The 23,585-nt window shown below is 52.1% G+C and overlaps 4 protein-coding genes across 7 annotated transcripts; 2 read left to right on the top strand and 2 right to left on the bottom strand.

The window, feature by feature from the left end:
• The first annotated feature begins 993 nt into the window (after positions 1 to 993).
• On the top strand, positions 994 to 5,323 carry LRRC59 (leucine rich repeat containing 59). Its single transcript, XM_086762566.1, has 7 exons — positions 994 to 1,228; positions 1,577 to 1,636; positions 2,140 to 2,298; positions 2,616 to 2,720; positions 3,317 to 3,389; positions 3,844 to 4,017; positions 4,522 to 5,323. Exons 1-7 carry the CDS (start codon positions 1,124 to 1,126, stop codon positions 4,764 to 4,766), a joined length of 921 nt encoding a protein of 306 aa, XP_086618692.1. The 5' UTR covers positions 994 to 1,123; the 3' UTR covers positions 4,767 to 5,323.
• Positions 5,324 to 6,271: 948 nt separating this feature from the next.
• On the bottom strand, positions 6,272 to 12,305 carry EME1 (essential meiotic structure-specific endonuclease 1). 2 transcript variants are annotated; one of them, XM_086762332.1, is made up of 9 exons: positions 11,618 to 12,305; positions 11,408 to 11,535; positions 11,133 to 11,225; positions 10,574 to 10,692; positions 10,192 to 10,318; positions 9,532 to 9,647; positions 8,500 to 8,689; positions 7,969 to 8,141; positions 6,272 to 6,355 (listed from the first exon to the last, which is right to left on the bottom strand). In XM_086762332.1, the coding sequence occupies exons 1-9, from the start codon at positions 12,303 to 12,305 to the stop codon at positions 6,352 to 6,354; spliced, it is 1,638 nt and encodes a 545-aa protein (XP_086618458.1). In that variant the 3' UTR covers positions 6,272 to 6,351. The 2 variants fall into 2 exon arrangements, with proteins under 2 accessions (XP_086618458.1, XP_086618457.1); XM_086762331.1 differs by lacking the exon at positions 6,272 to 6,355 and having other exon boundaries at positions 7,709 to 8,141.
• Positions 12,306 to 12,444: 139 nt separating this feature from the next.
• On the top strand, positions 12,445 to 16,088 carry MRPL27 (mitochondrial ribosomal protein L27). 2 transcript variants are annotated; one of them, XM_086762286.1, is made up of 4 exons: positions 12,445 to 12,505; positions 14,257 to 14,379; positions 15,129 to 15,196; positions 15,670 to 16,088. In XM_086762286.1, the coding sequence occupies exons 1-4, from the start codon at positions 12,484 to 12,486 to the stop codon at positions 15,874 to 15,876; spliced, it is 420 nt and encodes a 139-aa protein (XP_086618412.1). In that variant the 5' UTR covers positions 12,445 to 12,483; the 3' UTR covers positions 15,877 to 16,088. The 2 variants fall into 2 exon arrangements, with proteins under 2 accessions (XP_086618412.1, XP_086618411.1); XM_086762285.1 differs by lacking the exon at positions 12,445 to 12,505 and adding an exon at positions 13,667 to 13,780.
• A 517-nt stretch (positions 16,089 to 16,605) lies between these two features.
• On the bottom strand, positions 16,606 to 22,239 carry LOC147598468 (uncharacterized). 2 transcript variants are annotated; one of them, XR_015260549.1, is made up of 6 exons: positions 22,129 to 22,239; positions 21,471 to 21,592; positions 19,483 to 19,581; positions 18,884 to 19,048; positions 17,256 to 17,586; positions 16,606 to 16,994 (listed from the first exon to the last, which is right to left on the bottom strand). XR_015260549.1 is itself a non-coding variant. In XM_086762284.1 (5 exons), the coding sequence occupies exons 1-5, from the start codon at positions 22,214 to 22,216 to the stop codon at positions 17,440 to 17,442; spliced, it is 621 nt and encodes a 206-aa protein (XP_086618410.1). In that variant the 5' UTR covers positions 22,217 to 22,239; the 3' UTR covers positions 16,606 to 17,439. The 2 variants fall into 2 exon arrangements, 1 of the variants encoding a protein (XP_086618410.1); XM_086762284.1 differs by having other exon boundaries at positions 16,606 to 17,586.
• Between the last annotated feature and the right edge of the window lie 1,346 nt (positions 22,240 to 23,585).

Genomic DNA, 23,585 nt, shown 5'->3' on the forward strand with positions numbered 1-23,585 from the left:
CCAATGAAGATTTCAAAATCTGCCTTCAAGTTAATCCTGAATAAGCAGGTAGGGTTTGGAACTGATCTACACACTCGTTTCCTTCCACTGAGAGCCAAAGGCCTCGTGTAAACCCCACGCCCAGAAGTGCAGACTTCTACAATCTTCCGGACGAGAGCGCATTAAGCGCCGGCAGGTTTTGTTATACTTTCTATGAGGCAAACCCGTGTTCGCTGTTTTGGGGTGCCTTTGGTCAGAGACTCCTGTGGTTTCGGTTAGCTCCGTGCTAGCGCGGATCTCCGGGGGTTGGAACAAATCTACTGGCAACTTCAAAACTGACCAAAGCACCCAGGAAGATGCTCAGAGGGGTGGAGCACCTCTCCTGTGAGGACAGGCTGAGAGAGCTGGGGCTGTTCAGCCTGGAGAAGAGAAGGCTCTGGGGAGACCTTAGAGCGGCCTCCCAGTCCCTAAAGGGGGCCGACAAGAAAACTGAGGAGGGACTTTTGACAAGGGCGGGTAGTGGCAGGACAGGGGTAATGGCTTTAAACTAGAAGAGGGTGGGTTTAGATGAGACATAAGGAAAAAAAATTAAAATCAGGGTGCTGAGGCACTGTCCCAGGTTGCCCAGCGAGGCGGTGGATGCCCCATCCCTGGAAACATCCAAGGCCAGGTCGGACGGGGGCTCTGAGCAACCTGATCCGGTTGGAGATGTCCCTGCTCCTTGCAGGGGGGTTGGGCTGGGTGTCCTTTAAAGGTCCCTTCCCACCCAAACCCTTCCAGGATTCTACGCACCAGTTGGTTTTTCTGGGCGTGTGAGCGGTGAAACGACTGGGTGTGAATCCCACCCGCCCGTGGGGCGAGGGGGAAAGATCCCCATCCTTTCGCGGGGCCGTTTCCCGTGGAAGGGCCGCCGAGCAGACGCTGGACTTCCCACAGCTTTGGCCGGGGTGCAGTTGGGGGGCGGGGGGGGAGGGCGCGACACGGGGGCAGCGCGGCTCGGCGCCGCTCCGGGCCGGCAGGGGGCGCTCGGGCGGGCGGGCCCCGCGCGGACGTGGCCGCGGACGTGGACGCGGAAGTGGGTGGCGGTGGCGGGGCCGCGCCGGGCCGAGCCGCGTCCCCTTGTTCTCGGAGGAGCCCGGCGGCCATGTCGCGGGGCGGCGGGAAGGGGCCGAGCCTGAAGGACAAATTGGACGGTAACGAGCTGGATCTGAGCCTCTGCGACCTGACCGAGGTGCCGGTCCGGGAGCTGGTGAGTGTCCGGCCCGCGGAGGGGGGACCGGTTCTGCCAGCTCGGTCCCTGGGCAGGGCAGCCAGATGTGCGCGGGGGAGCCAGGTGTGCTGGAGGGGGTTGTGGCCTGGCCTGTAGGTCTGTAAAATACCGGGAGGGGTGGAGAGGGGGGATTCGTGTCGCGTTGGCCGAGCGGTTCCGCTGCTCGCATCCATTTCAGGACCAGAACCGCCGTTAGAGCCCAAAATCAGTCAGGGTGCGAGGGGATGGACGGAGGGGCGCGGGAGAAACCGCAGAAGCAAAACTGGCAGGTGTCAGAAGGGTAGGGGGGTACCTGGATGGTGATTTAGTGCTGTGCCTCTCTTTCAGGCGGCTCTTCCGAAAGCTACTGTATTGGATCTGTCCTGCAACAACCTCATCTCCCTGCCGGTAAGGTGCCAGGGAGCCTGCGTGGGGCGAGGCTGCCGGGAAATGTTTAGAAAAGATAACCAGCGCTTCAGTCAAGGTCCAGCGCGAGGTTTGGAACTGGCACTGTCCTCGCCCCGGGGTGGCCGAATGACTCTGCTGTCCGTGCCGGGTCAGCACGGGTGGTAGTTTTGGCAGAGGCAGGGGAGGGAAGAGGTTTGCACTGCGTGCAGATTGCAGTATCTCCCTGCCAGAGGATCCCCTCCTGAATACGGACCAGTTCCGTCAGCAGGGCAGGCTCGCTCTTGTTTCCGTTGTATTGCCACGCGTCACCTTGCCAGCCTGTCCTGCCTGTGCCGCTCTTTTCCAAAGGAGGAGAGTGAATTTTCCTCCATCGCAGTTCTGTAGTAAGTTAAGGATTTGTGGCTTATGTAAGGTGCAGGTTATCTCCACGTACTCACCGCCGAGGTTCCCCCGTAGAGGTGCTGCCACGCTTTATCTGGGTTTCATTTGTGTTTGGCTTTTAGTCAGACTTCTGCAGTTTGATGCACCTGGTGAAACTGGATTTGAGTAAAAATCGGCTTCAACAGCTGCCCTTGGACTTTGGCCGCCTGGTCAATCTGCAGCACCTGGACCTTCTGAACAACCGTTTAGTCACCCTGCCAGTCAGCTTTGCACAGCTCAAGGTAAAACTGTTTGCTGGACAGTTATGTAAAGCTTTGGGATGCAGCCCAGCGTCTTGTGATCCTTCTCAGGTTGATTCCTCTGGTAAAGCATCCATCCTGCTGACTACCCATTCCAAAATTCAGCTGGCTCAGCTCAGTGGAAATTATCTCGCATCTATCTCCAGCTATTGAGCTCTGCCCAAGCTCCCTGCTTGTCTCCTACACCTGTGTCATTAATGTGAAAAATAAGTAGTTCTTTCCTTCTGCTTTGGATCTCTTCAATAATCGCAACTCTACTGTGCTCTCACAGCTCTCGCCTTTATCATTCTTTTCTGCAGAACCTGAAGTGGCTGGATCTGAAAGACAATCCCCTGGATCCTGTCCTGGCTAAAGTAGCAGGAGACTGCCTGGATGAGAAGCAGTGTAAACAGGCTGCTGTCAAGGTAAGGAATCTGCTTTTGTTTCTTTTTTTTCCTTACTTGGCTTTGTCGGTGGTGGTTTTTCCTCTTTGCTTAGCCAGCTGGGCGGCTGCTGCAGCAGTTTGAAGTTTCTTCGGCCAGTGAGGTGCAGGTTCACTGCACTGACTGCACTGCTTCTGTGCCTGTAGAGAGCAAACACTGGGCTGACTAGGATTCTCTTCCATTAGAGGAGTTAAGGGAAGACTAAATGCTGGTTGCCAAGGAAGCGGAGGCATAATCAGACAAAATAATCCATGTCTAGGCTTATAGCTCAGAGCACAAAAAACTCTGGAGTTCTGGCAAACTATAGGCTCACGTAAACAGAAGTGTTCTGTGATCCTCCGTATCAGCTAGGACCAGTTTGGTAGGTTTGTTTTTGAATGGAAAGATTTGTTTCTTAAGTGCAAAGATTCATGCAGGAAGGTGCGAGCTCTCTTCAGAACCATGCCTGTAGGGATAGGTCAGGGCTGGTGCTCAGCCCCGCCTGACTGTCCTCAGCTACGCTTCAGCTGCTCGGGTTTGAACTGACTGTGCAACGAGCCTTCTGCAGAGAGCTCAGGTTGTTTTCTTGGACCTTGAAGGTACTGCAGCACATGAAAGCCATCCAGTCCGAGCAGGACCGACAACGGCAGCGGAAGCTCCAAGCAGAGCGAGGTAAGCACAAGAGCCCTCACGTGCTGTCTGCTGAGCATGGTTCTTGATCTCTCTTACACAGCCAACGTACACTGATTGCCATTTGACCAATACTCCTAACTGTCAAAATCCTGAGGGCTCTGGGAGCAGTAGGATAGAAGGGTTGGAGGGAGAAAGATAGCTGGGCATAACTGCAATTTCTTGCCTGAATAACAGTTAGATCTCTAGATGGAATGCGCTATAGGTTATAAAAATAGGAAAGAAAAGCACAGGATGTATTTTAAGGGAAGCCTAATTCTCAAGGAGCAAAATGCAAGGTATGTGATATTTAAAAAAAAAACAGAACAAACCCAAAAACTAAGATAAAACAGAGGATAGCTATTTGATTCCAACAGGGAACAGATAAGCAGGTAGTAAGGAAGAAGGCAAGACAACCCTTTACATAAAGGGAAAAAACCTTCCTGTTAATCCCCAGAAATGGAGAAGAAGCGTGAAGCAGAACAGCGAGCCAAGGAGGCTCAAGAGAGGGAACTGAGGAAGCGAGAGAAGGCAGAAGAAAAGGAACGCAGAAGACGGGAGTACGATGCTCAGAAAGCTGCAAAACAGGAGGTGGAAAAGAAAACTAAAAAAGAAAACGTGCAGACCCGAAGTAAGTAGTATCCACTGTGGGTGGGATTGCATCGGATTTCATCATCACATTTTGATGCTGCCAGATGTTTGTGCAGCCCAGGTACTGGGAGATGGAGGGAAACCTGTAGGACTTCTAATAAGCTCTGCTGCTGTGCCCTTTTCCCTTTCATCTGTGTTCCTGGTGAACTGCTGAGCTGTGAGATTCAGAAAGTTCATCACCTGTTCCTACAGAGAACGTCCCTCCGCTCATTTCTTTTTAAATGCCCTGAGCTATACGTGCAAAACCAGATCTGCAACACAGAGGTGCTTTATGCCCTCTTGACTGCTGCCCATGAGACTAAATCTGAAACTAAATCTAGACAGGTAGATCTGTTTATTAATCAGAGTTAAGTAAATTCATGAGAAATGACAGCTGCAGCACAGGCTAAAGCATCTTACTGGACAGCTTGTTTCTGAATGTAGACTGTTAAAAATACACAGTTAATTCCTCACGTTCTCTGTCTTGTAAATGTTCTTGTTCCAGAGCCCGCCTCCAGTTCTCGTCCCCCTCAGCCACCCCGGCACAAGCACTCTTGGTCGCGGTCGGTGCTGCAGGTCCTGCTCTTCGCGCTGCTGTGTGTCCTCTGTACTTTGGCTGCCTGCAAGCTGACAGAGCTGCAGCATCAACCTCTGTGCATCAGCGTGAACACTCTCTACGAGGACGTGGTAGCCGCTCTGCAAAACCACAAAACCCTGCAAAATATGCTACAACAGAACTCGCAGCAGTGATTGTCCTGGACAGGCACTTGCTTCGTCAGCATCTCCCTCCACCATCTACGCAGCCAGAATTCCTATGGAATTGTGTTCTGATGAAACTGCTTTTAAATCAGTCAGCATCGGTTTGCTGGTCCACTCCACACAGAGCAGAGTTGTTGTTCAGATCATCTTTGCCGTGCATGTTCCGCGGTTGGCCTGTAACTCCCATTATTTGCCCGCGTTAACCTAAACTCATTAACGCTTCTCACCTCCGAGGGATTTTTACCAAGATTGCGTGATACAGAAAGCTGCCAGTCTATAGCAGTGGAAAAAGAATAGCCGTTGTGTTATCTGGGTAGCTGTAGCTCTGTCCTGGAGGTGGAAGGTTTTTAAGACGTACCCATTCCTCGCTCTCATTTCTGTTTGTGTTAAAATTGGTGATGTGGCTGTACGGAGAATAATATATTAAGGCCTGCTCCAGGACCAATTACAAGTGTGTAGGATGGCTGCGCATCCGTATGTCGGAGCGAAGAAGCTGATGTACTATTGAAAGGAGCTGAAAATTTTCAATACAACAGTTTTCGCAGCAATTTGTCTGAACTGGATGTTTGTGTTTCTAATGCAGTTTTCATTTTAATTAGGTCTTTTGGAAACAGCCAAAAATGGTTTCCGAGGACAGCAGTTTTAACCTAAGAAGGGCTTCTGGCCAGTCTGCAGGCTGGTTTTGTGTCTGTGACAAGAGGGGGATGTCCGAGACCCACGGACAGAGGGACAGGGGGCGAGCTGAGCGCCCGTTGCTGGCTGCAGCAGTGGCAGGCAGCACTGGGTGGCACTGTGGCAGCGTCGCAGGCTAAGGCAGGTGGAGAAGGGCTTTGCCTTGGGGCTGTTGGGAAGGCTGGGAGGTTTGGCACCCAGAGAAAACTCGCCTGTGCAAAGGCCTGTGAATTATTCATGATTTTCTTAAAGAGAAAACCAAACAGGAGTTTGTCGTGTCCTTAAGGGCTTTGTGAGTATTAAAATTAAGTGTACACATGATGGTGCAGGTTTCAGAGAATATCCATGCTACATCTGCTGAGACATCCTACACTGGTCACCAGAATCGCTCCCTCTCTTCTAACACCCAGGATTATTTGCTGATAAGAGCAGTGCGATGAGGAAATAATCTATAGTGTTTCACACCAAGATCATCACTGAAGCAGTAAGCCTTTCTCACCTTTTTGTAATCTAATGATAAGGTTGTGGTTCCCCAAGTACCACGCAGAAAAAAGCGACAGCATGAATACGAGAGAAAAGGCAGGAAAGGCTGCCTGTCTCTGGCTTAGCAGCACATATATTTTCTAATATATTCCACATATATTTTCTAAGCTTCCTTGAAACAGCTTTAAGCTTTGCTTTTGGTATCTAACTCATCACATTCCTTACAAGGTCCTTGCTTACTGTCTGGAAACGTTCGGAAAAACGGCAAACAGAATTCAAAGCAACATTTCCTCTCTGCAGGCATTGCTACCGGCGTCTGGCAGGAGTCTGCTCCTTTGCCGTCTAGCAGGGTGCTGCTTAAGTTTGCGAACGCCAGGCCAGTAAGATCTACCGGTTCAGGTGATGAGTGAAGCACTTCACTCTACCTGCAAAAGAGAGAAGAACAATGTATTTTATTGCTATAAATAGTGAGTTGACAAAGTTTGATAGTAAATGGTAAGCGTGACAGCGATTAACAAGATTTGATGGCGAGGTACGCTGGATCATTTGCTTCACAGAGGACAGGGTCAGACAGAACTTCAGGGAGACCCTCAGAAAGGAGCCCCTTGCTTTCTAAACTCCTTCTCAGAGAGGAGTCTGCGTGCTGCTGGATGCAGTCCCAGTCCCAGGCTTGAGCAACGGTTTATGTCCGAAGGATTACATGCGCACAATCAAGCCTTTATATCACTTAACTAAGTTTTCAAAGTTACAGTGCTCTTATTCCCAAATCACTTACCAAGGACCTGATGCAGTAAGGATCCTCTCAGCCTCGAGGAGTAACCTTGAGAGGTGTCCCTACCCACGGGGAGATCCTGGTGTGCAGGAGAACTCGAAGGGCTCTTGGGCCGCTCGCTATTTATGGAGTAAAGTAATGGACTCGTAGTCATATTTGCACACCCGCTGTTTTTTCCAGATTTGGCTTGAGTTGGACATTGACCAGCACCATGGTTGAGGGAGCGCAGCACCATCCCTTGGCTATTGTCCTGTTATCTGTATTCCCAAAATCCACATTGAGTCGGATGCAGCCGTCAGACCAGGCACATCCATCGCTGATGGCTATCCCTTGAGCACGGTTACGGGGGGAAAGCGGTCAGGTTCGGCGGGAGCATACCGTCACACCAGGTCAGAAGCCACCGGCCAGGGAAGGGCTCCTGCTGAAAGCCCCAAGCTGGCGTGGCGGGCGGCTATTTTTTCATTCCGGGCAGCACGGTTCCAAAGGGTAACTTCCATGTGCTGGATGCACTTTAATTCACTCTCAGCACTCATCTCAGTAAGTGCTGCTGTCGCAAAAGACCTCAACTGTCCTTGTGGGCGCACAAGTGCTAATGGCTTCGTGGACAGGCAAGCATGTCCCCCAATCTAATTAAAAGAAAGCTTTTTCTGCCAACTGTTTAGACCTCATAATTCCAGCGCATATAATCAGATTTCAAGACCCTCTATAGATTAAGCCGTCTGGAGACTGAATCAGGGCAGTCTAAATTTATATCTGAAAATTAGTCTTTCTCATTCCCATCTGCCACAGCGGAAAACTGAGAGGCTGTTTGGTGAGGTAAAGTTCTTCCACCTCACCAGAGCAGGTGCTGGGGCAGCAGCACCACGTTGCTTTAGCGTTAGGATTTTTCACACTGGAGAGAGAAGATAACTACTTGCGGTTTAGGATAGCACAGAAAGTATTCCTTTCAACAGTCACCTGTCTGTATTTAAGGTGGCACATTAAGAAACAAAGATCATTATTATTATTATTCAAAATTATTTATTTTCTGGGAAGATAAATAAAAAGGAACTATCAGTACTAGAAACCACGTCCAGAAAGATGTTCACCATCTTTCTTCTGTAAACTCCAGCCATTCAGCAATTTTATCTCACAATAAAGTCTAAATGTGTTTTAAGTCTTTAAACCAGGATCAGCGACTCTATCTGTGATCTAAGCTCTTATTTCTAGAAGGAAGCTGGATACTTCAACTGGACAAAGAGTACAATTCTCATTCCCTGGGGTTACCCAGTGAAATCCAAATAGAGATCGGGATCGTGGGAAGTCATCTGCACGTAGATCCGCCGGGAGACTTCGGGTCCGATTCGCCGGGAGGTGGCTGTCACACCGTCTCCACGGTGCACAGGGATGTTAGCCAGCATGTTTTCCCGCTCCTGCTCTGAGGAGCACCTGCTATAGGCCTAAAAGCAACACAAAGAAACAATGGTATCATCCATTTGCATCCATTGCTTAAAAAAAATAATCAAAGCTATGCACCTGCTCTACCCTTTCAAAATGTACACCCATTTTTCACCTGGGCTCTCTTCAGATCTCATTTGTGAGCCCAAAGGCTGATGCAGAACCACTACTGCTCCCTCAGTGGTTTGCTCTGTAAAGCTCAAGCAATGGATGCCAAGGAATCGGCTCCTTCGCTGCCTTACTAAACAGCTCATACGGAATCGTTGTGTCAAATTCAATATCAACTAAATGATTTTTTTCCACTCCTTACATTAGTTGGCTGTCTGCACATGGTACTCTGTATTCCTGAAGCATGCTTACCTGGTTCAGAAGCTGAGGAGAAGGGTAGGCAGTCACAATAGCCTCAGCCATCTCCGGGCTGACACGATTAAATTGTTCTATCTGCCTCTTCCAAACTTCAAAAAGACCCTTTCCGGAACGATCCACCTTCACCCCTCTGCACCACTTCTCCTCTAAGCAGAAAGAGAACATCGGATTCTCTCGCGCTCGCCTGGGGAGAACAAAGAGTGGGAAAGCAAATAAGACAATGAGGCTGTGAAGAAAATCCTACCCCTGCAGCTGTTGTCACATAGCCAGAGAGCCATTTCTCACCCCGTGCTGTTACAGACTCCATTAGCATCAAAGTAAATGCTAAAAAATTGACCCTATTTTCTTTACATGCCTTGCTTGTTTCCTTGTTTAAGACACAAATTTCCCATGGAAAAAGAAACAATCTTGGGAGCGATCCTGACACAAGCCAACATGCGTACAGAGTGGCAAACAAGAATTCACTTTCTGCCTGTCAACCATAATAAAACACTTGTCATTTTTAACAACATCTCATCTCTTCTCATGGCGGAGATGTAAAACACAGCAGCTGCTGCGACGGGAATGCTAGGATTGTGTGAGACTGCACAAGATGGCTTTTTAGTTATCGCTGTGCAACATGCTGCTGTCCTTCCTTATCAATGGAAACAGCTAAATGGTTCATTCTCAGTCATGTCCCTCTTGGTGACACACTGAAGAAGAAAAGCCAGTGCTGTAAGAGCCCAACCCTACTTGCATTCCCTTCCCACTCCTAAAATCAGACTGAGAACAAGAGCTTTAATTGATGTCAAGACTCCAATGTGAAACCAGGGTCTGTCCTTGCCCCTCCCCAGGCAGGATATCAGTTTCCAAGACCTAACCCTGTGTTGAAGGAGCTACATTAAGCAGCTGCTCTGCGTCACTTGCTCCTTTAAACCATTATCCAGTGTTGTACTGAAGTACAGCCGCACTCCTGCTCCTCCTGCCCCGTAACTGTGAAAGTGCAGCCTCTCCAAAGACACGACCGAACCTCATCTGCTTACTCACTTGTATGGTGCTTCAGCTACAGCTTTTGTGAACATAGTGGCAAATTCTCCGAGCTCCTCCCAGCTCTCAAAAAAGCTGACTTGGACTTGTTTGCCCAGCTGCAGATCCACCAAGGCCTGTCAACGTCATTGCAAACAACAAATGGAACAATTAATCTCACATCAAACCCTACTCATGTCTGAAACAGAAAAGGGTCACAACATCTCGCTATAGGACAAGAACATCCACCCTCTCCCCATTTTGGGAACAGTTAATTTAAAGCACTGAAGTATTTAGAGGCAGCCGACCTCCTAATGGTTAATACCAGTTTAGCACCATTTCAGCTGCCGCAGCTCCCCAGTTTGCAGGCTCTCGTTACACGCAGGCCTCCCAGCCCAGGGCAGCATTGACGTGCTTTGCCAGCAGGCCACGAAGGGCAAGAGATACTGACCGAGACTGACAGCTCACTGCCCAGGACCTAGGTGAACGAGACACGCTGGTCCGTGGGACAGCAGGTACGTACCTGAGCAGCGGGGAACTGAACCCAGAGACCTCTGTCCGCAGACACACAGACTAACGACAGCTGAATCCCCCCAGAGAAAGCGTGTGATTGGGTCAAGTGTTCAAACAACGGCACACAACAAGAGATGATGGCTGCACGCCTGTTCTAAAGGTACTCACTTCTTCCATATCCATTCTGGTTGTCTCCAGGCCAGAATCCTTAACTCGTTTTTTCCCCTTTTTTCCCTGTTCCTCTTCTTGGCTTACACTCGCTGCTGCCTGTCGCAGTCTCTTCTTTGACTGAGCTCTGAGAGAGAGAGAGAGAAGAGTAAGGCAAGACCAGGAGTACACGCTCTTCCCCAGGCATTTCCCATTGGTCACTGTGGTGACAGGCTGCAGGGACCTTTGCTTCTGTTCCTGTATAACAAACTAGTGCAACAGTTCTGGGTACGAATACCTCTTATGCTCCAGACTTTGCTAGAAGGAATTAATTTAAATACTCATGGCATTTTTTCCAAGGCCAGAGACAACACAGAAACATCTGGAGGGAAAAATGTTTAACCTGAAATATTTCTCCACTTCAACCACTGCCAGTGCCAGAATTTTCCCAGGCATTTTCTCCATCACGCGATCTGCATAGCTGTTTAGGGTCTCCAGTCCTTCTGAACAGCCCTGGGCCTCCTGCAAAGATCAACAGAAAAAGGACTTACACCACTGTGAGGTACATACGCAAGCGTAGTAACCTATGGCTCTGATTCTGCAGCTGAGTCTGCAGATGAAAAAGTCTGTTCACACAGCTCTTCAGGGGCAAGCAGGCAATACTGGATTCGGTATAAAGTTATGGCAGAAAGAAATAAAAAAAAATAACCCTACTTGATCTGACAATGTTACTTCTTCAAAAATCCATGAAAAATTGTAACTAGGAAAGAAAGCTTGTCAGAACTTTGCATTGTACAACCCTAGTGGTTTTTATCCATTAATGGCTTCTAAAACCAGATTTCTGGTTTACTGAAACCATGGCTCCATCCCACATCAAAACCTCCTCCCGTGAATAGGGATGACAAAGAGCACTCCTTACAGCAAGGGATGTTCAAGAGCGCAAAAGCCATAAGCACTCCTACTTGTTTGTAGTTGTGAACCATGGACAAAAACTCCTCCAAGCGAAGCAGAACCAGGACGTTTTTCTCTTCTGTCCATTCATCTCCTTGTTCCATCTGTCCAGATATGAAAACAAACAGCCAGACCAAGTCTGTTTATAATTAACTCACTCAAACTAGTGCTCCCACTCAGATCTCTGAGGCAGAGAGAAGATTAGAGGGCAGCTAAATACAATTACTAATGAGTGCAAATAACAGAGGAAGAAAAGGGCAAGAACGTTGAGATTTTGCTTGCACACCTGAGATGACACAGTCTTTCTCCTCCAGGTGATGCTGCAGGGAACAGCCTGACTCTCAACGACACAGGAATAATTCGCAGCCTGCAAAGCACTAAGGATCTGTCCACCACCTTCCACCTGTAAGAGAACTGAAGTCAGTGCATGGGTTAGGCCTCCAGTGCAAGAACTGACAGTCAATATAAGGCAGATACAGGCTGTGAGGACAAGTACCTTGATCTAGCACCACTGTTATGTATTTCTTGCACTCCCCTGGTCGCTGAGCTTTCAGCATCTTGGCAAGGGCCCTTTTCTTCTCTTTTTCCTCCTCCTTCTGCCTCCTCAGTGCTTCTCGCTCCTTCCTCCTCTGCCACGCAGCCTGGCAGCTCGCCTCCCTTTTCTTCTGACTACATTTTGCCGTACTAGGAGAGGGGGATGTTTCCGGGCTTGCTCCCCCTGCCAGCGGCATACAAGGCTGGTCAGCAGAGTCAGACCGAGAAGCTGGCAGCAGGCACGAGGAAGGCCTCTTAACACCAAGCACGCCATTTTGGCTGCCACAAGCCACATCTCCAGACGACACCGGGGCTTCGTGCGGCCCTCCGCTGCCAGATGCCAACAGCTTACCGCTAGCGCACAGGCCAGCTCCTGCACCCCCACCACCTGGCTGGGGGAGGTCGAAAGCCGCCTCTTTATTCGCTTTCACCCTCCTCTTGATCCTCTCGTGGAGGGGGGCAACCTCCACCATCTCCACCTCCTCTTCGCTCTCACTGCTCATCACCACAACCATCTCAGGCTCGGGAGCAGGAGGAAGGGGCGGGCGGTGTTTCAACCCGCCTGCCGGTAGCGAGGGCTGCAGCAGGGAAGCTAAAGTCGGCAGCTCCTCCTCATCGCTCCCCTCAGGCCTCAGCTCGGCCTCCGCCATCTCGCTTCCCCCCAAAGAGAAAAGGGCGGGAACAGCCGCCGCGGCGGTTGGTCCGAACGTTCGCGCGGCTGGCGGCGGTTGGTCCGAACGCGCGCGCACGCGCGCGTTCGGACCAACCGCCGCCAGCCGCGCGTCCTCCTCCCACCCACCGGAAAAAGGAAGAGGCGATGAAGACAAAATGGCGGCGCTGCAGCGGCTGTGTGAGTGAGGGGTTACCCTGACCTCTGGCTTCACTCCTTCCGCGGCGTGGGGAGAGGGGTGCGGCTGTGGGGCGAGAGATTGCCCTAAGGAAAGGTTCCCTCGGCGGTGCTGAGGTTGAAATAGGAGGGTGTCAGGCCCTAGCGCTGCCGCATCGCAGGGTGCTTCGCGGAGTAAGGGGTCTCAGGTGGTTTGTAGCGTGACTTGAGGTGGTGCTGAGGGCTTTATCCCTTCTGACCTCGAAAATCTTCAAAGATAGGGACTGCATAACCCCTCTGTGCTGCTGCTTGACTGCCCTCATGGTGAAAAAAAAATCATTTTTGGAAAAACAATATTAACGTGCAATAGGTAGAGACCAAACAGTGAGGGGTTCTGCTCTCTCTTTGCATAGTGCAATAATCAGGAGCTTTAAAAATCCTTTTTTTTATTAATCTAGAAGTATTACAGGCAGAAATATCCTCATGGTTTCTTTGGCGGGACATCAGAGTTGAAGTCTTTCCACTGATTTCAAATGTGACTTCAATCAAATTACAAACCCTGTCTCACTCTTCTCTAGATAACCACTTTTCCCTGCATGTCTGATGCTTTGAGGTTCATTTTTTTATCCTTAGCAAGCTTCTTTCATGCAACACAAAATGTAATCCTGGAATCAACCCGTTGGAGTTTGTTTTTTTTTTAATATAAAATTTAATTGGACTATAACTGTGTAGATTTTGTGTATATGAAGCTGTAACCCCCATTCATCTTTGCCTACTTCCCTTTAGTTTGTCAAGTGTCCGAATCTTTTACTTAATGGGTAAGCTTCTGAAATTAATGGTTCTTTGTAGAGCTATTACCCTTTTCTCAACAGTATTTCTAGCTCTATGATAATTTAATGAAGATCAAGTTAATCCACTGGTTTTATTCAGGTTAAGGAAACAAGCATGTTACACTAACCACTCCTCCACACTAAACTGCTGCTTAGGAGGCTCAGTAGAGGGATTCAGAAAAATTGGATTTGTCTGCTAACTGCATGAAGGGAAGTATTGAAGAGATTTTTTTTTTTAAAGACCTAATTATATCTCAATCATTTTTAACAGAGAAGTTCACAAGAGGGTCAGCTTTCTTTATAAGAAAACCGGTGTGTGTGTTTTCTGTCAGTATCTTTTGTTTGTTTAAGGAAGAAGTTTGTGGTGTGATGATATTTTGTATCCAGAGGCAATCAGTGACAACTGTTGTTTTTTTTCCTTCACATGTCCTGACTGTAACTCAAGAGTTTGCACAAAATGCTTCAATTAGTAGGTTCAGGATAGCAATTCTCTATATGCTTATACATTGTCCTGAATTGGAGTCTTCTCGTTTGTAAGATTACAAAATAATACCAGGAAAGTGAATGTCGTTTGATCAGAGGGGAAACTGAAACAGAGAGCACAAATTGTCTTTTCTCAAAGCAATATAAGGCCGATCCACAGCAACTGGTACCTCATTTTACAAGGCCTTGCTGAGACATGAATCTGTGTGTGTTCTTTAACATTGTTGTGAGAGTTTTCCTCCTCCCTGGGCAGCAGCAGTACTTGAGATGTGGCCTCTTTGCAGGAGACTTAGGCTGTGGTGGTCTAATTATCTCGGAAGTAGTTTTTTTTCCCCTCAGAGCTTTCTTTTGGCTTTAGTTTTAAAGCCTGCGTTAGCTGACATACTTTTAAATTTGAAAAATGAAAGCGTGTGTAATAGCTTTTTTCAACTGACATTGTTGTTGTTCTTGCTCCCAACCTAGTTCTAACTACTCCCCAAATAAGCCTGCTTGCTGTCAGATGTGCTTCTAAGAAAACTGGAGGCAGCTCAAAAAATTTAGGTGGTCGCAGCCCTGGGAAGCGCTACGGATTCAAAAAAGTAGAAGGTAGGTCTGAATATCTGCTGAGTCTTATTTGCATTTCATTGCGTTCTTCACAGCTTCTCCCCTGCTACTGGTGTCGGTTGTTGAGCGTTTCAGTAGGAGGTGGCCAGGGCACTCTTCCCAGAGAAAGGAAAGGGGAGGTTCACTGAAACCTTGTGATCAAGGGCAGCTGGCGGGAGGGCAGGGGGAAATTAGCCTCCCTCGCAGACGGGCCTGTGAGTGGCCAGCCAAAATTGCTCACTGAAAACGTACTTTGCTTCTAACTCTGCCTCTCTGCGGCACCTGGGAGGAGGGTACGCTGTGAGACACTTAATAGCTTAAGTGCACTTTTCCCCCGTGCTGTGTTATAAAGCTGAGCATTTTTGATGTTTACAAAGGGGAGAATTATGAGGCTTAGCAGAAGCCAAAGTACAGATTCTTGCAGCTGAGTGCTTAATAATTATTAGCTTTGCTGATGAAAACATATTGATGTAAGAGGTAATAAAACAGATGCCTTCAGCAACCAGAAAATGCCTTGTACCCTACAAGTAATCTTTTCAAAGACTAGAATTGCTTTTTGCCATTGTACATTAATTGCCCTTTATTTCCTGCTAACAGCATTTTTGTTTAGATGCTTTTAGCATTTGAAGGTATTTTTCCTTAGAAAATTCCCACAGAAAGCTGGGTTTTGTAAGTCCTGGAACTGCTTGCGTTCTGCCAGGGATTTGGGAAGCTCTGTTTCTCTGCAGTCTGACTCTGTCACTCTGTTGCAGGTGCGTTTGTGCACGCAGGCAACATTCTGGCTACGCAGCGGTTGATACGCTGGCATCCAGGTGCTCATGTAAGTTGCTTTTCCATGTCTTCCTTGGTTCTCAGAAAACAGCAGCCTGCAACAGAATCCTCTGCTCAGTGCCTCCTCTCTTTCAAACTAGTTCTTAGTGCTCTTCCCTGTATTCCACATAATCCTGAAACTGGGTTTCATTACCTGGTGTTCCACACTCACAGAGCCTGCTCAGAGTCACACCTCTGCCTGTGTGACTGAGGAAAGGACTGAAAGGTACGGGTGTCCCCAAACACTTCCGTAACCTAACTGGGTTCTTGCGCTTCAGACTGGAATCGCTCTCTCTTCCCTTGTCATGAGCACCATTGCATACTGATTGCTGGAAGCAAATAGTGTGGTCTTCTTTTATTTTAAAATACAAAGCAACAGATGCTGTTGCAGCCAGGATATTGAACGAGGCGGACCGATGATCGCATCGGCTTTAGTGGTGGACCTCCAGCCTTCCCTTTCTAACACTTCTCATCCTCTTCCAGGTGGGGATGGGCCGGAACAAGACGCTCTATGCCCTGGAGGATGGGATCGTGAGATACACCAAAGAGGTCTACGTACCTCCGCCCCGCAGCAGCGAGAGCAGGGTAGTCATCTGTCGTCTACCCAAAGGAGCAATTCTTTATAAAACCTTTATCAATGTTATCCCTACCGCAGAGGTAGGAAGCTTTAAACTGGTCACCATGCTCTGAGCCTCCCGCATCACACAGAGACGGATGGCAAGGAGCAGCTGCGATGGGCTGCTCCTGCTGGACTGGCCTCCGAGGGCAGGAGTATTCCAGCTCTGAAGACACCAGTTTAGGACTCTGTTTTCTCACTCCTAAAGCACACATGGTCAGTGCTGAGGCACTGGGATCACCTGCTGGCACTTGAAGTGTTCAATAAATGCTGTGGGGCTGTTGAAGGTCTTGCCTGTTCATAGAATGTGTAATTCTATTCATTTAGTAGCGAGCTGAACTTGCTCTCTTGCGCCACTGGATGAGTTCTCCCTACAATCATTCTTATGTCAGTACTTGTCCCAGTAACAATTCCCTCTATTTTTACTCATTTTTAGACATATATTTATATCTTAATTCAAAATACTGCAGAAGAGAACAGGTCCTTTTCCACTTGCACTTAACTCTGCATCCCAGGAAGCTAGCTTTTTCCTTCTCTCTAATTCACCTCAGGGATTAACTCCAATACCTGAAAGTGTTCCATTTACCAGCCACGTGAGGCAAGCTTACACTCATAAAGCAAACCCGTGACTAATTTTAGAATGCCTGGTAAGATGCAGCAGTCTGGGGTGGTATTTGAAGCTCAGCAGCTAGAGGTGTATGATAAAGCCATAATCCAGAAGACTTGGCCTTTTGTCTTCCTCCAGTCATTCCATGACACTTTCAAGCTTATGTTGTTTGAAAGAAAGGACCCCAAATGCCCTGTGGCCAAACTGATCTCGTTTTATCTACAGATTTGTAAACAATTTGAAACAGTAGAAAACAGGTTATCAAAATTGGTGGTGTAAGGAGACCAGTGGTGACACTATTACATTGCTCTGCAGAAGATGACTGGGTAAACTGGGTCAGCTACACACGTCCATCTTGGCTTTACGTTCTTCATGGAGACCACCAGCTGTTTTGTCCATGCTTCTGTCCTTCCCCAGCTTGCACATCTGGTCTGGGTGGTCGGTATTTGCGTACAGCAGGTGACACAGCCCCTGGGGCCCCTCTGAAGTTCACACCGGGACCATTGCCGCGAGAGCAGAGTGATGCTCCGATGCAGATCCGTTCTGCCGCTCACAGGTGAGGATTCCCACCCGGCGTCTGATCCACTGACAAAGTGAAACATTGTAGAAGTTAGAAAAAAGTGAAGTAGCACAACACGACCACTGTCTGAGGTCTGATCCTTGGCACGCCGGGCAGTGCTTGCCTCACAGAGGTACGGTAACGCAGCTGCCTGGAGGAGCTCTGGCTCAGCAGACCTTCACCTTGGCTTTACCCCGTAGAAGCCAGCAGCTGGTCCGTCACCATTCGTAACAGTACGTTTGCCAGAGAAGAGCGAGCAGCATCCCTGGGTGCTCAGAGCGCAGTACCTGGCGGTGGCTCTGCGCCTCCCCCTGCGCGGCACGAGGGCCGTCTCTGACTTCCCTCGGCTCGGCTGATTGCGGATCTGGGTGGAAGGTCTGAGGTTCGTCTGCTCCCTGCGGACGAGAACGATGTCACAGGCACTTCTGTCGCTGACACCACGGGAAGAAGCAGCACGTGGAGGCCGAGGCCCTACACGTCTGTGTTTCGCTGAGTTCGGTAGCTGAGAGGGGCCTGGAAAGGGTCTGGCACGCCACGCCTGTCCAAGGCCTCCGAGCTTAGCAGTGTTCCTGAGAAAGCTGGAGGATGCCTCAAAGCGTGCTCGTAGGGAGGCGGCATCTACGGAGGAGAGAGGCAGAGCATTACAGCTGCTCAGAAATAACCAGGAGATTATCCCACCTCTCCTTACAGAGCCGATGACGAGGCTCACAGCCCCCACCAGCCTGAAATTAAATGCCTGCACTCCTCAGAGCAGCGAGCTGCTGGCTACAGGAACACCTGGAAAATGAGCGCCTAGCGCTGGTTTGCGACACGGCAGGGCAGACATCCACTGAGGGGACACATTCCCCCCGCTCCCCCTCACACTCTGAGCCAGGGTCCTGCTCTCCCCTGTCCCCCTTCAAGGACTTGTTACTGCTTGTGGCAAGGCAAGAAAAAACTTGACTTCTGTTAAAATGGGACTGTTGTTTGCTTTCCTTTGACCAAGGATCAGTTACTGGGATTTACACAAACACCTTCAAACCAGGCTTTCTACTCGGGTTTTGTTTGCACAGCAGCAGAGAGGAAGCTCTGGGCTGGGGTAGCTTTGTCCCCATAACGAATTACAGGAGTGGCACAGTGATGCTGTGGAAGAGCTCCCGTTGCAGGAGGGAGCTCCTCAGCTTGGGGGCCTTTCTCTCCTGTGCCCTCAGTGCTGCGGTTTCAGGGCAGGTATCAGTAGTTACAGCTCCAAACAGCGACCGGCAAGTGCTGACAACGCCAGACTTCACGGTGCAGCTTTAAGAGCCCAAAAATCCAGGTAAATCGGCGAACCTTTAGTGCTCTTCTCAGGGTTTCAGATGTTTCTGTTCTGCTTTATTCAATGAGGTCTCTGTTCAGCAGGAGTCGCTCAGGCCGCTGCAACAGGACCTACTCGGCAGATTCACTTGCTTTTCTCTATTTTATTGCGGGAGTGCAAGTCTTAAATGCCATAACAGGCAAAGCCTCCTGCTCATAAATAAGCCATAAACACTTCAAGGTAATAGCAAGGGGCCTCCTAGAGGTGTCCTCTGAGGAAAAGGGAGCAAGAAACCGTGGAAGCCTTACAGATCTAAAAATAACATTCCCAGCTCGGGCTAGTACCAAGCAGATGATCTGAAGGGCCTGTCCTTTCATCAGCAGCTCTGCCCTGCCTCCCGGCACAGGCATTTCTGCAAACGCACTGGGAGAGATTGATCATTAACCTGCACAGATGTACACAAAAGTATTCTCCTGGTACACTTTGTGCCCTTCTCAGAGATAAAGGCTATCAGCGAAAGGCAATCGCAGAGAACAGAGTCCTTAGCTACTGCAAATTGCTGAAACAAGACCCCGAGAGGGAGCAGGGCCTGCCCCCGCGCCTCCGCCAGCACCCTTGTGCAGGGGAGGGAGAGCTCACCTCCTGGGAAGGCTCTGCCCACAGCCCGAACCTCTCGGCGATCATCTGATGGATTTCGCGCTGGCGATCTTTCTTCCGCACGCTCTCGTAGCTTGGCAAGCGGGGCTGCTCCCAGGAAGGCAGCTGGTAGCTGCTGGGGGGTCCGACGCAGAACAGCTCGTCTGCCTAGAAATGCCCAGCCCAGAAGAGAAAGGTCAGCGTGACAGTGGTTCTCCTTGCTGGAAGTTCATGTCCTGATGCCACCTTGAGTTACTTCAGAGTTGTGGGTGCCTTTCCTTGAACCCTGAGAGAAGAAATCCTCCCTCCCGGGGAGTAATTACACCACAACATGCCTTGCAAACCCAAAGCCCCAAAGGATCTGCCCGGCACTTCACGCCCACACACCTCAGGGCACTGTGGTGTCCTCTGCAGCATCCCTTGCCCTCCCCTGCAGGTTTTTACATACAGGCGGTACTTCCCAAAGTTGCTCCTGCTCTCCAGCACCTTCTCCCTATGCCCTAGGAGCTCCCCAGGTCCCCATAACCGCAGTCTCTTCCCAAGCCCAGCAGGACCCTCGTTACCACTTCCCACCCAGCTCCTGTCAGGGACCCAGCCATCACCTGCATGCCAGCGTTTTCAGCAGCGCTCTCCAGCCGTGACACTCCGCGCTGGGGACCCACGAGCCGCTGGCTGCTGCTGAAGTAGGGCGGGGGACAGTCCTGTAACGAGGGGTCAGGGAGGAGGACGTGAGCAAAGCTGAAATCCCTCACATCCCGCCTGGCAGCGAGTGGAGCTCAGCCAGCTCGCACGGGACAGCCGGGGAAGCGGGACCGTGGGCAGGGGGGAGAGCCGCTGCCTCTGCCCGTTTGGCTTCCATGGCTCTCACTGCTGGCAGCCAACCTCTGCCTGCCTGTGTACCAACACCGACGGCTCGGGCACATCCTCACCGGGCAGCACAGGGCCCGAGCCAGCCGGCACCGCTACACAGCACAGCCGGAGGGACAGCAGCCCGGGCCTGGGGCAGGGTTTCATTCAGAGTCAGCAGAACCGTCTCTCTTCGAGTGACGGCAAAAACCCCGACTATTCCGCTAGCGCAGATAAGAGCTCCGTCACATGCTCAGGGTTACAGGATTTGTAAATGCTTATCTATCAAGAGTCAGTTCAGGATACCGGGGCAAGCAAATCTGCAGAGCAAGAGCTGTTTTGTTCCCCAGCAGTCTTGCTCCAGCGAAACTGGATTCCCTGTCAAGGTGTGGAGCAACAGCAGGGACCCCTCTCACAGAGAGCAGCCCCGGACTCAAGCCGTGGGCTGTTCCTCACTCTCAGAAGAGCCCCATCTCTGACAGCAAAATAAAAGTCCAGAGACTCCCAGAGTAAGCGAGGATCCGCAGGGGGAACTACGAGCGACAGATTTACTTCTGCTCTTAACAACCGAGGAACCGTTTGTCTCAGCCCTACAGCGCAATTACAGAAGCTGCAGGGGATTAGGCTGGCTGGGGGTGCAACTGGCTTAATAACCGATTAGCAAAACCAGCACAACTACACCTGCTCGAAAGCTGCCTCACTCCACTACAACTGCTACACTTTTTCTGGTGGCAATACATTCCCTTTCCACATTCCCTTCGTATCCACATCCGTCTGTCCACACAGCCCTTTGCTAAAGGCAAGATGCCTTCTCCTTGAACCCCCCGCCCAAGAGCCCGCCCCGAGCACGGTGAAGACTCTGCAGCTTGCGGCGCATCCCTGCTCGGGGAGCAGCTCCGCAGGGCGAGGAGCGCGGTGTCCCAGCCCTCTCCCGGATGCGTGCCGCGGACAGGGAGCAGGGAGGAGGGAGGAAGAGGAGGAAAGGAGCAGATGCAGTGAAGCAGGCAGGGAATGCCAGCAGCGCAGCCCATTCCCACTGTGATTTCTGCTGGGAACTTCCCAGCCTGTGCTGGACTACGAAATTTGCATTTTGTGGCACAAGTCTCTCTGTCCCCCGCTAGCCGAGGCTGCTGGCCCCTCTTCTCCCAGGGGCTCTGCAGCGGTACCCAGCCCTCCCTGCGACCTTTGGAAGCCGAGCTTTCCCCAGGCAGCCGTGACCACAAAGGCAGCGCTGGCTGAACACGCTGCTCTTTTTTTTTTTCCTATCATCAGCTTCCCCACTTGAAAGGCAGCCCCAGGAAATTACAGGTGCCAGCGAAAGGGCTTTGTCTCTTGCTGCTCCGCGCCCAAAAGCTGCGCACAAGAGAGCCGGTTGCTGGGGATGCCAGCAGCGTTGTTGGCCTTCGCGCTCAGCTTCCAGCCCCCATCCCTGCTGGGACCCTTCTCTAAAAAACAGAGCCCAGCGCCGTGCACAACTGTGCTGGAGGAGGAGGACACCCCTCCTGAGCCGGTGGGGAACCTGCCAGTGCCAGGCCTTGCCAATATCACCTCCAACGGCACAGCCAGGCAGGGTTGGGTGGATGGATCTCTTGGGTAGAGTGGGAAGAAGGAGCTCGGCTCTGCTCGGAGGTCCCACGTCCCTCAGCAAGCCCAGTGACACTGCCTCACAGACCCCAGGACGAGGGAACAAGAGCTCGGGGGGCGGCCGGGGGCTCGCAGGGAGAAGGAGAGGGAGAACACTCACATACTGGCTGGGGGTCTGGAAGAGGCGGCAGGAGCAGAGGAACTGGCAGCACATGGGGTCCCGGTGGTAGAGGAGCAGCAGCAGGATGAGGACGGCCACGATGAAGACGGAGGTGGACACGGCTGCCAGGGGAAGGGGCGAATGAACCGGTGGCCCGATGGGTCCGTGGGCCTCCCCGCTTCGCCCTCCCGGTGCCTCGGCAAAGAGCGGCTTGGAAAACCCCCAGAGAAGCGGGGTGCGCCCGCTGCCCGTCCCGAGGACGCACAAAGCCCCGTCGTGCCCGACGTTTCTGCCTCCCGACGAGACCGGGGAGCAGCCGCAGAGCCAGAGCGGCTCAGCCCCGTCCCGGAGCCCCGCAGCAGGGACCAGCCCCCGCAGGGACCGGGCCCCCGGCTCCCGGCTCGCACCCCGGCTGGGTGCCGGTTCGGCAGCGGCTCCCGTCCAGCCCACGCTCTGCTCTGCGGAGCCCACCCGGCCCCGCCAACCTCCCCGCCGCTCCGCTGGGGCCGAGCATCGGAGACGGACCGGGGGCTGCAGCGACCGCTCCCCCGGGCCGCCCCCGGGGCGAAGGGAGTCTCTTCCCCGGCACCGTCCGAGCCCGTGATCCCGCACGGCGGCCGCCCCCGCTCCGTTCCCGGCCCCGCCGCTCGCCACTCACTCGCGGCGATGACGATGGCCAGGACGTTGCTGTCCATGGCCGCGCCGGCGGTCGCCGTGTGCGCCGAGGTCTCGCCGGGCTGTGCCATCCCGCCGCTACCGGTAGCCCCTGCCCGCGCTCCGCCGGCCGGGGGGCGGGGCCGGGAGGGGCGGGGCCAGATGCACAGCTCGGCCGCCGCGGCACACGGAGCGGCCCCGCCCCGCTGCCCCTCATTGGTCATCGCGCCGCCCCTCGCCGGCCCCCATAGGCACAGCGGCGCCGGCGGTTGCCATGGCGACGCGGCGGGGCGGGGACTGGGGCTACCGGAGCATCCAGCGGCGGCCGGGAGCCGCGGGCAGGGACCAGCCACAGCCCCCGGCCCCCCTGCTCCAGCCACGGGCGAAGAAAACCCGACCGCCTGGTTCCCAGCCGCCCAGCGCCCCCCCGGCTGAGGCCCCGGCCGGATTTACACCCGCCGCGGGGTGCAGGAGGAGGCGAAGCTCCTCCAAAACCTTTTTGAAACCCAGCAGCTCCCCCCACCCCTCACAGCGCCGCAAAAACCCGACACACCGCACCGTAGAGATATAGATATATTTGTCGCGATGTTGCATATTTAAGACAATTTTACAGAACGCTTCCGACACAGAATTTCCACATCCTCCCCTGCAGCGAGGCCCGGCCCAGCACGGCCCCTCCCCAGCCCCCCAGGGAGCAGGGGGCCAGGGTGCCAGCAGGAACCTGCCCTCACACACCAAGGTCCACAAAGCACCTCCTGCAGCACCAGCATCCTTAAACCATGGGGTCTGGGAGGAGGGGAAGCCCAGGGCTTGGCAGGAAGGTGAAGGATGGCACACATTTTTGGAGATGGCAAAACCCAACTGGCCAAGTTTCCCGTTGACCGTGCCATGAGCCACGCTCCAGCTCATCCCCAGCAGCTCCCCTGCCCCAGCCCTGTGCAGCGACAAAACCCCATCCCAGGCTGCAGGCGAGATGTGAAACGTTTCCCTGGGGTGAAAACCAAACTCAGATTCCTCCACACAGCGCCAGTCTTGGAGAAAGGAACAACAGGCAGGTCCCAAGCCCAGGAGAACGGCGGGGAAGCGGATGCCCCACTGCACCCCTTCCCCGGAGGAGGGGAGAAGCAGAAACAGCGGATGGAGCCGGTCAGCCCTCGTCTTGCCTCTTTGCTTTTTGTCCAGGGAATAAGCAGATCCCGAGAGCTTCTGCTGACCCAGGAGAAAAGAAAAGGGCCAAGGGCCATGGCACAGCGCAGCCCTCCGGGCACAGCAGCCTGCTGTCTCACCCGCAGCAGGATGCCAGCCCCGCGGATGGCGTTTTGGCAGGGGACTGAGGCGTCCCTTCGCGGAAGCAGAGAAGGAGGCGGCAGGATCTACAGCGGCTTGTTGGACTCGAACCACGAACCAAGCGCTCCCCACCGCACAACGCCCGCCAGCAGCTCCAAACGTTTGGCACAGTCG

This window comes from Chlamydotis macqueenii, chromosome 18 (genome assembly GCF_036417535.1).
Source record: "Chlamydotis macqueenii isolate bChlMac1 chromosome 18, bChlMac1.mat, whole genome shotgun sequence".
Classification (NCBI taxonomy): domain Eukaryota; kingdom Metazoa; phylum Chordata; class Aves; order Otidiformes; family Otididae; genus Chlamydotis; species Chlamydotis macqueenii.

Coding starts and splice junctions, on each gene's coding strand:
- LOC147598468 (XM_086762284.1), bottom strand. CDS start 22,216: ATGGCACAGCCCGGCGAGACCTCGGCGCACACGGCGACCGCCGGCGCG. Junction 19,049..19,482: donor CTGAAAACGCTGGCATGCAG/GTGATGGCTGGG, acceptor GGGCATTTCTAG/GCAGACGAGCTGTTCTGCGT. Junction 17,587..18,883: donor GGGCAGAGCCTTCCCAGGAG/GTGAGCTCTCCC, acceptor TCTCCTCCGTAG/ATGCCGCCTCCCTACGAGCA.
- MRPL27 (XM_086762285.1), top strand. CDS start 13,681: ATGATATTTTGTATCCAGAGGCAATCAGTGACAACTGTTGTTTTTTTT. Junction 13,781..14,256: donor TGCACAAAATGCTTCAATTA/GTAGGTTCAGGA, acceptor CTCCCAACCTAG/TTCTAACTACTCCCCAAATA. Junction 15,197..15,669: donor GCTGGCATCCAGGTGCTCAT/GTAAGTTGCTTT, acceptor ATCCTCTTCCAG/GTGGGGATGGGCCGGAACAA.
- LRRC59 (XM_086762566.1), top strand. CDS start 1,124: ATGTCGCGGGGCGGCGGGAAGGGGCCGAGCCTGAAGGACAAATTGGAC. Junction 3,390..3,843: donor GAAGCTCCAAGCAGAGCGAG/GTAAGCACAAGA, acceptor GTTAATCCCCAG/AAATGGAGAAGAAGCGTGAA. Junction 4,018..4,521: donor AGAAAACGTGCAGACCCGAA/GTAAGTAGTATC, acceptor TTCTTGTTCCAG/AGCCCGCCTCCAGTTCTCGT.
- EME1 (XM_086762332.1), bottom strand. CDS start 12,305: ATGGCGGAGGCCGAGCTGAGGCCTGAGGGGAGCGATGAGGAGGAGCTG. Junction 11,536..11,617: donor AACAGTGGTGCTAGATCAAG/GTACTTGTCCTC, acceptor CACTGACTTCAG/TTCTCTTACAGGTGGAAGGT. Junction 11,226..11,407: donor GAAAGACTGTGTCATCTCAG/GTGTGCAAGCAA, acceptor ATATCTGGACAG/ATGGAACAAGGAGATGAATG.